The sequence below is a fragment of the Lycium ferocissimum genome, chromosome 2 (genome assembly GCF_029784015.1).
Source record: "Lycium ferocissimum isolate CSIRO_LF1 chromosome 2, AGI_CSIRO_Lferr_CH_V1, whole genome shotgun sequence".
Classification (NCBI taxonomy): domain Eukaryota; kingdom Viridiplantae; phylum Streptophyta; class Magnoliopsida; order Solanales; family Solanaceae; genus Lycium; species Lycium ferocissimum.
The window spans coordinates 66,649,686-66,659,337 of NC_081343.1; the positions used below are offsets into that span (position 1 = coordinate 66,649,686).

The 9,652-nt window shown below is 36.2% G+C and overlaps 1 protein-coding gene across 1 annotated transcript; it reads right to left on the bottom strand.

The window, feature by feature from the left end:
* Window positions 1-6,434: 6,434 nt before the first annotated feature.
* LOC132046944 (geraniol 8-hydroxylase-like) lies at window positions 6,435-8,715 on the bottom strand. Its single transcript, XM_059437791.1, has 3 exons — window positions 8,180-8,715; window positions 7,447-7,885; window positions 6,435-7,293 (listed from the first exon to the last, which is right to left on the bottom strand). Exons 1-3 carry the CDS (start codon window positions 8,635-8,637, stop codon window positions 6,649-6,651), a joined length of 1,542 nt encoding a protein of 513 aa, XP_059293774.1. The 5' UTR covers window positions 8,638-8,715; the 3' UTR covers window positions 6,435-6,648.
* Window positions 8,716-9,652: the final 937 nt, after the last annotated feature.

Consider the following 9,652-nt stretch of genomic DNA (forward strand, 5'->3'; position numbering starts at 1 on the left):
ACTTTACTGGAAAGCCTTTTTGATTTTTTTTTTTTTAAAAGTTAAATATAAGTGATCAGACATAGCTTTCTAGGCTGCAATTCCTTTTTGATTTGTTGATGACCCGCTCATAAGCTTGCTAGTTCATCTATTTCTAGTGGTTCAAGTGAACTAACTTAGAATTGTGTATAGGTGGACTGGTACACCAAAGGCTTCATTCACTTGGCTATGCTAAACCTCACCAAATCAAATCATATCACTTATTCATGGTTAAGTGACAAACCGTACATGAATGATACATGTAACTGCTTCGATGTATGGACCGAATCCGATGCCAGATTTTGTGATTCATTTCAAATGCATATCTTTGCTATACATAGTGCTACATAGCCATACAGGGCAACCTACCGGACCAGTGAAGCAAAGATTACGTGTGAAAAGCATTTATTTGCCCATCAGTGTGTGTACTTCAATCATCCTGGTCGGACAATATGATTAAATGAATTTGTATTTCTATTCACTTCAAAAGATCACATGACATTCTGTTAAAGAAATAGGTACCTAACTAGTGTTTTAAAAGGCGCTCGGGGCGTAAGGTGAGGCGTAAGCCCTGAAGCACTTTTAGTATTTCATAAATAATATAAGTACAATAAATATTTTAAATAGGTAAAATTACAATAAAAACAAAAGAAAATTGTATTTATATAATCCTCACAAAAGTTGATCAAAACAATTCATAATACTTGTAATTATATATAACATAATTTTACAAGTATAAATAATACAATGAAATAAAAGCTATTATGAAATGCGTATCAACTCCAACATCTTAACTTTCAAATAATGAAAAAAACATAATTTCTTAAAACAATATTACTATCATACTATTCATTTTATCTCCCTATAAGGAAATAGTTAATAAACTTTATAAGTATTATAATTAAAACATGAATAAAAATTACTTTCAAATAACAAAATAATTAAATATGATAATTTTGATATATGGGACAAAAGATCCGTGACAAGTGAAAATGTACAATTTAACTATGTATTTTTAAAAGAAATATTAAGTGATATTTACCCTCATGATGTTCTCAAATAGTAAATATGCAATAGTACAACTTGTTATTTGAGTTATATTCAATCTTCTTATTTCTATGGATGAAAAACTAGTATCATTCATTTGTTAAAGAATTATGAGAGTCAATGATTTTAATAAACTGTTAGACGAGTCCCGAGCATTGAGCGTGTTTAGAAACTGCCTTTTAAAACACTGTACCTTCCAAACACAATTTAATATAAGGGCTCAACTAGGGTTGTTCACAGTTTTGGTTAAAACCAAAACCAAACCGAATAAAAAAACAGACATTTGGTTTGGTTTGGTTTGGTTTGGTTTTAAATTTGAAAAACCGATAATATTTGGTTTGGTTATGGTTATAGTAAAAAATAACCGAATAAATAACCGAACCAAACCGATAATTATATACATAAAATTTATAATTATTTATATGTATAATATTAACTTTTCATAAATAATTAAAGATATTTTATACCTTTTAATTATTAATTTAATTTTGGTCTACTTATTTTTAAGGCCACGTCTTAAAAGAATATGTTCAAGTCCAACAATCCAAGCCCAACTCTAATAAGTCGTAAGCATAACGGTAAAAAGTAAAATCCTACTATCTCTTTTCATTTTACATTGCATCAAGATGTCTTTCCCTCAATATGCACCAAAGTTCGCCTTGTGGTAGTGAGGAAAAAGAACTTCATAAGAAATTTGAAGAATGTAGAGAGAGAATATTTGAATTGTCGCTAGTCATAAATTGAAAAACCGAACCAAACCGAACAGGCGGTGGTTATTATTTTACTTGGTTTGGTTATGGTTTTAGACATTTAAAAACCGACTAAATTGGTTTGGTTATGGTTTTAACCAATAACCGACCCAAACCGAACCATGAACACCCCTAGGCTCAACATCCGTAAATGAGATATAGAAGGCACTTGTTCAGAGCCTAACTCATCCCAAAAATAAATTCATGAAGGAAGATTGTCCAAAATATACAAGGGGACCGCACTCCTTTTTCTCATTCGATGCGGGACTTTTCAACTAATCACTCCTGTTCAACTGACATGATCACAGACGTGTTACCCTCAAATTCTTGTAGTCATGACTAAATGATGCTCGCTAGTAAAGGATAAGGAGGCGACGTTAGGGGCGGAAAAAAAATTGCTCGGTAGTTGGTACAGTAATAAAGACAAGAGTGAACCTACGGCGAGTGAATGATATCGAATTTCAGTTTCTGAATACGTTTTCAAGACTTCCATTGTCAATTCATTCTTGGACGTGTCTTGAACATCCTCCATCAAAAGGTTGCAAGTCTAGCAAGTAACTTCCTATTTTCACATTAGATCATCCGGTCAAAGATTATTTCATTGTTCAGTGATATAAAAAAGGGAAAAGGGTTAAATATACTCCTCTACTTTAGTTTATTGGCTAATTTTGCCTTCCGTTAGCTAAAGTAGTCAAATATACCCCTCCATTAGCCGAAGTATATAGATATACCCTTGAATGGATGGAAATCCTCAAATTAGCCAAAATTACCCATTTAACTAAAATTAGACCCGACCCGATCCAAAAAATAACTTCCCCACACCCTAATATACACAAAAAATAAATAAATAGAAATTAACTTGTAAAACTGCAAAGATACTAGATTAATTAATCTCCTATTATAAGACATCGCAAATTTATGCTAAAACATTAGAATACACACACACTTGTAAATCAATAAAAGCTATATATATATATATATATATATTGATTCTACAAAAATGAAACGATGATTAAAACCGATAAATTATCTGCAACTGAAAAACATTCAACGTAAAGATGAAATTAGTTTCGACAGAGAATAATTTATTTTTTTAGTGTGGGGGGTATGGCCGGTCTAGCTGTTATATCTCGCATTTTGTGCGTATTCGGAAAAATCGAAAATAATTCGGAATGGTAGGAATTAAGGTTCCAATTGGATTTTACTTAATGTGCATGCAATGTTTAAGGAAATATTGACGCAAAAATATTAAGGAAGGTTAAGGGCAAATTTGGAATCTTGTAAATTAGTCCCGTGAATTTCCAAAAACGATCCGTCGTCAATTGGGCTTTAAAAAAAAAATGAAGAATTGAAGCCCAAGATGAGAGGGTGGCCGGCCATTCCATGGCTTGGCCCAACCCATGGAGTTGGTCATGTGCTATGTCATGTGACCAACTAAACTATTATAAGAGAGATCAAGATTCAAGAGAATTCAAGAAACAACAAGAAAAATCAAGAGCAAAAACAAAAAAAGGCCTCTCGGCCGAATAGAGGAGGAGAGAAAGAGAAAAATTCTAAGGCCTTCAATCTTGATTCTAAAATTATTCTCTTGTGGTATTTATACCAATTCAAGGTCCCTTTACAACGTGGTGCAATTATTTCGGGAGACAACCCATTGGTTTTGTCGTTTGAGCAACTTGAAGAAGTGAAGAAGATGGAAGAAAAAGGTAAGAATTCATCCTTTTTATTTATGTTGTGAAGGTTTGTTTGTGTTGTGGAATGTAGAAATGAGTAGAAATTATGAAAATATGGAAGTTGGCATGGTGAATGGGTGTGCATGCATGTGGCCGTGTGTGTGCATGGTTGTGTAGGCAAGATGAGTTGATTTTATATTGTATTCTAATTGTGATTGTGGTGGAATTCACATTGGAGATGAAAGTTGAATAAATTTGGTTGAAGTTGAAATATTGATGTTTGGCCGTGTGGTATGATGATTGGTAGGATGGAAATGAATTAAGTTTGTTTAGTATGTTAATTGTGTTGTTGTGATCTTTGCAATACATATGAAGGTAAAATGATGAAAGTTAGCGTTGAAATGGAATGTAGAAGGTTATGTCATTTTGGAATGATTTTATGTTATTGTGATAATGATGATGTTAAGGTGCAAGTTAGGATTGTGGTTGATGAATTTGGAAGATGGAAATGTGTTATGAATAAGTATGCCAAAAATTAGAAGTGTTGGATGAATTATGACTTTGGTGGAAAGTTTGTATATTTTGTATATTTTGAGAATATATATTGTAGAAATGCTATGAAATGCTTCCGGATTATATTGTAATGATCTTGGTCCGTAATGAATGAGAGCATGTTGATATTGACTTGAGAATGTGAAGTCGGAATGGAAACTATTGCGCTATGTCGGAAAGTTGACTAGTTGTGTTATATTGTGTTATGTTGTGATTGTTAATGCTATTGATGATGTTGTTGGGTTGTTGTTGGTTGTTTTGAGCCGAGTTGAATCTCGGGGATGCTATATGTATAGGGGAGATCTTTGCCCAAATTTTGTAGACGGTTAAGGGCTAAGAATAATCTCCCAAAGACATATGATTTACATTTGGTAACTTTGACCATTTGCAGATTTTGGGCGAAACGGGAATTGAGTTTAAGCGAGCACAAGACCTCCGTAAGGTATGTAAAGCTTACCTATTCTTCATATGGCATGTCCTAGACCTACTAGGCCGAAAACGGAACCTCGGGACTAATTCTGCTCCTAGAAATCTGAGTTTGATTTTGGTCACTATTCATTCAGCGCGATTGAACTATAAACCTCTTGTTTGGTTAAAAGAATGCCTAATCTTCGTAACTTTCGCAAATGAATCCGAATCGCTCCGAAACTTCTATAGACAACTTTATGGAGCCTAATGTTTGTAAATTATGTTATTGCCTCGGCTTGACCGAGTGGGCCCGCAAGTCCCGAGACTTCCCTTATTTGGTTTGTCGACTCACTTTCGTACGATATGAAAAGGAAGCGTACGTTTATGACTCTAAGTCCGTTTGAAATGTCTTATTATGTTATTTGAACGCTCATCACTATGAGCGCTACTATATTTTCCGAGAATAACTTACGATACGTCTTTTGAAAAATTGATAACTAAAAGTCCGAAATTTTGATATATTGGTTCTGATTAACTCGATACCTATTTTTAGCCTCCTGAGGCTAATGTACAAATATATGAAATTATGTACCGAGTCTCGTGATTTACTTTTAATATGCATATGACTTCTGCACTACTCTGCTCGTGCCGATTATTATGATTTCGTTCGCGGTACCGGCTTAAGGTTTTGTGATCGTGCGCCCATGACATATTCGGCAGTATGATGTGTTACGGTTTCCGAGACCTCGCCATAGGGCCGGTTACCGTTTATGGTGTTATGATGTGATATGGCTTCTGATATATTCTGATGATATGATGTGTGTGATATTATGATGTGTTCGGAGATGTACGGAGATTTGAAAACACGGAGTATGATGTGTTGTGGCACCGGCGTCGGGGGTGACCACGTTCGAGCCTTATGCATGATTTTTATTTGCATTCCGTACGTCGCATTCCGCACGGGGTTTGATGCATTACCTCTTGTATTTGTTTCGTATCCCTCGACTCCGGTTATGATTTGGACTCTTTTGTACCTCTTGCTTTACATACTCGGTACTTTATCCGTCTTCGACCCCACTCTTCGAAGTGCGTTTCATGCTGCGCGTGATCTGAGCGCTCGGTTGGGTGACTCCGGTTTAGGCTACCTATTGCTACTTTGAAGTGCTCTTTCAGGAGCCCACATTTGGTATATATATGGTGCTGCTATGCATATTTTGTATATTTGTTGTTCGGGTGCGGCGGGGCACAATCCCGTCATATGTTCGTATGTACGTGCATTTTGTAGAGGCTTTGTAGTCATGTTTGTGGGTCGTGGGTCCGTCTCGGTTGTGTGTGGTTCCGGTTTGTACGTATATGATTTCGATTTCGTCCTTAAGCGGCCACCGTATGCTCACTACGGCCGATATGGCCCCATGTTTGCATGAGTGTGTCTGGGCGATGTACATTCCGCCAACTTTGACTCTGATGTGATGTTTTGACACGGGCGACCGCTTAGGACAGCATTTGTATGATGTTAGCTTTCGATTATCGGTACGAGTGAGGTCTGTTAAATCTGAATATTGTCCTAATATGACATTTTGGCTCGTAAATCTTCGGGTGCACAGGTAGGGCGCAGTCATAACACGGAAATACTGGTCGTGACACTAGCTAATGGGTATATGTGTATACTTTGGCTAGCTAATGAAGGGGTTGACTACTTTGCATATGTCCAAATGTATTGGTGCAATGTGGCCCTCAATTTTCCATATTGTTTTCAACAATTATCCAAGCATTACTGGGACCATCCTTATTGCCAGTGGAGAAAGCAGGACAAATTCTTCGACCAGCACCAAATGAAATTATGAGTCAAAATCTTTCTTCTAATGTTGTTAACTTCTCTATTAAATAAAAATAAAATACAATTTAGTTTTACAACGATTTAGTTTTACAATATAGTGGTAACATTTCGAGTTACCAGCCAGTAGTAAATATTTAGCTTGAAAAAATGTAAATCAAATTCGAATATGAGTTAACATTCCAAATGCAAGTAGTACATGGATGTTAGACATCTTGTATGCTTACTTTTCCAATAAATCTTCCCTATCTCTTTCTTAGGAAGAAACTTTCCTTCACAGCAAATTATTGAGTACATAATTTATGCTTATACTAATTAATGCTTCATTTCTTTTTCATTTTTTGGAAATGAAATATTAGTTACAATATTAATCCATTGCCTTTTCTAGGAAGCCATCCTTGGGAGTTGGAAGGGGAAGCGGGACGGCTCGCAGAGGGCGAAGTTTGGCCAAAGTGAGGCCAAATTTCTCCTGCATGTCCAAGTCTTTTGGTGCAATGTCACCCTCAATTTTCCATTTAAATGTATTCAACAGTGTGCCAAGCATTACTGGAACCATCCTTATAGCCAATGGCAAACCAGGACAAATTCTTCGACCAGCACCAAATGGAATTAACTCAAAATCTCGACCTCGCACATCCAATTTTGAATCCTTAAACCTATCAGGATTAAATATCAAAGGGTCTTCCCAAAGAGTTGGATCTCGGCCAATTGCCCACACATTAGTAAGCACTTTTGAACCCTTAGGGACAGTGTAGCCACACACCTCAACATCTTGCTCTACTTTTCGAGGAACTAAAAAAGGAGCCGGAGGGTGCAGCCTGAAAGCTTCTTTAATAATGCACTGCAAGTAAGGGAGCCGGCCAACGTCAGCTTCCTCTATTGCCTTGCCTTCTCCGATGACTTCTGCGAGCTCGGCTTGGGCTTTCTTCATAATTTCTGGAGCTTTAAGAATCTCAGCCATAGCCCATTCCACTATGTTCGAACTTGTATCAGTCCCGGCAACAAATAGGTCCTGAGATACACCGAGAACTTTGAGGTGAAAATGCAAGTTATATTTATTAATGTTATATATATTCTAAATTTCGACAAAATTTTAAATGTTGCACTCATAATTTTAAAAGTACAATATGTTAAATATATGCTAGGAGAATTTAAGATGGCTCACCAAACAAATTGTTGCTATATGCTTGAGATCAATCTCTTTGGGCCTCTGTTCAGTGGCTGTGATTAAGGCGTCTAAAACATCAGTCTTTTGATCATTTTGAACCTTCCTTAGCTCCAGCCTCTCACTTATCATTCCATTAAATAGATTTAGTAGCTTTCCGAAACGAGAATTATATCGCCTCAGCCCTTGAGGATCTACAAGTTTTAGCAGTGGGAAGTAATCCACCAAGTTTGGTTTACCCAAGTCCATCATTATTTCCTCCACCAGATCCTTAAATTCTTTACCGGAATTTACATACGGATCCGCCAAGTCTTTTGAAAAGAGGGTGTTGGAAAGTAAATTCAACAAGGTCCTGAAAATTGCTCCACCAATATCTACCGCCTCGCCAATTTGGCTACTCCTTTGACAATAAACAACAAGTTCTTGGATCTTCTTGTACCTTATTGAAAACATGATTCAATAAATAAAAGTGTGTATTCGCTAATCGTTTAAGAATTTTGATGAGGTAATCACATAATTAACTTGATAGTAGAGCATGCAGAGGTTATGGGTCGACTCACCGCCATTCCTTATCAAAAATATCTTTTTGCGTGCTTATAGCCCATGAAACAATTTTAAGCACGCACATGAGAGGGCGTACTGAAAAACCACAATTAATTAAATAGAGCCTGTTCTTTAACGATTTATGCTTTTAGATGATTTGGTCACACACGGTAACATTAACGTAACGTACCTAAGGTGCTGGCTGGCATCAAGCTTGTTAACGGAGAAGATGTAAGCATTCAAGACTTTTCGGAGATTTCTCCATTGAGGGGAAACAGAGGGAAGCCAAGAAACGGAGAACATGTGAAAATTTTCCGTTTGAACCATATCAGGAATTGATCTACTAGAGAAGGCTAAGTCTTGCTTTTGGAACACTTGTCTGGCTAGGTCTGAAGAAGAAATGACCACAGTTGTTATCTGGCCCAACTTCAGACGCATAATTGGGCCATGAAAATTTGCGAGCTTGGCAAATGATTTATGCGGCTGATTGCCTAGCAAGTGGAGGTTTCCAATTATGGGTAATGGGAAGGGTCCTGGAGGAAGCTTTCTGCTTCTGTTTGTTGGTAATAATGCTAGTAATAAAGTGAAGCCTTGGATCAAAGTCCAGGCTAGCAAGAGAGCTAGAAGAGTGGTATAATAATAATCCATATAGAGTAAACGTTCAAAAAATATTCGTTTAACTAATCACTGGCTTTATGATCAAGAAAACTTGTTCTATACATATATTTATAGTGGTATGAGTATATACTAGTAGGAGAAATCTATATACAGTCAAACTTCTATATAATTGCCATTCACTATAACAACATTTCACTATAACGGCCTGATTTTCTTCGGAACCGATTTTTCATGTTATATTTTACTTCTCTATAACATCATTCTACCTGTAACAGCAATGACATTCACCATATTTTACTTTTTTCTCCTTTTTATGAGTTTTTTCTACAACAAAAAAAATAAAAAATTGGAAAATGACTTAAAAATAGCTTTACAAAAATGAATGCACCTACCTACAGCCGACGTTTGGATAATGAATACAGATTTTTAATACAAACCAATAAAGTCCATATTACATAGCCCACGTAGTAACACCTTACAGCTGATATTTGGAAAAAGTTTGGCAGTAGTTGAAGAACGTAAGAGTTGCAATTTTAATACAAACCAATAAAGTCCATATTACATAGCCCACGTAGTAACACCTTACAGCTGATATTTGGAAAAAGTTTGGCAGTAGTTGAAGAACGTAAGAGTTGCAATAATGGGAAGCAAATAAAGTGACATAATTTTCCTAATGACTGCTCATTAAAGTTGTAACATATGCAATATTTACAGCTGGAAGACAAAATGACCTTAAGGGATTGTTTTTAGCTTATGAAGAACACTTCATCCAGCATTATTTGGCGAGCATCAAGCATCAAGCATCTCTCCAGAGGACAATGGGTGTTTAAGGATAAATAAGAACAGAAGGGGCCTGGTGAATTTAGTTAGATAGTACTGGTAAAAAAATGCTACTATGGTAGAAGGAAAGGGGGGAAGCCTAGATATGTCTTTGACAGTTCAATGGACCAAAAAAAATAAAAAAAAAATCCATTGGAGAAGTTTGGAGTAGAAAGAAGATTTGGAGGTATGTCGATGCATATGGCAAGGATGACAAACTACGGAA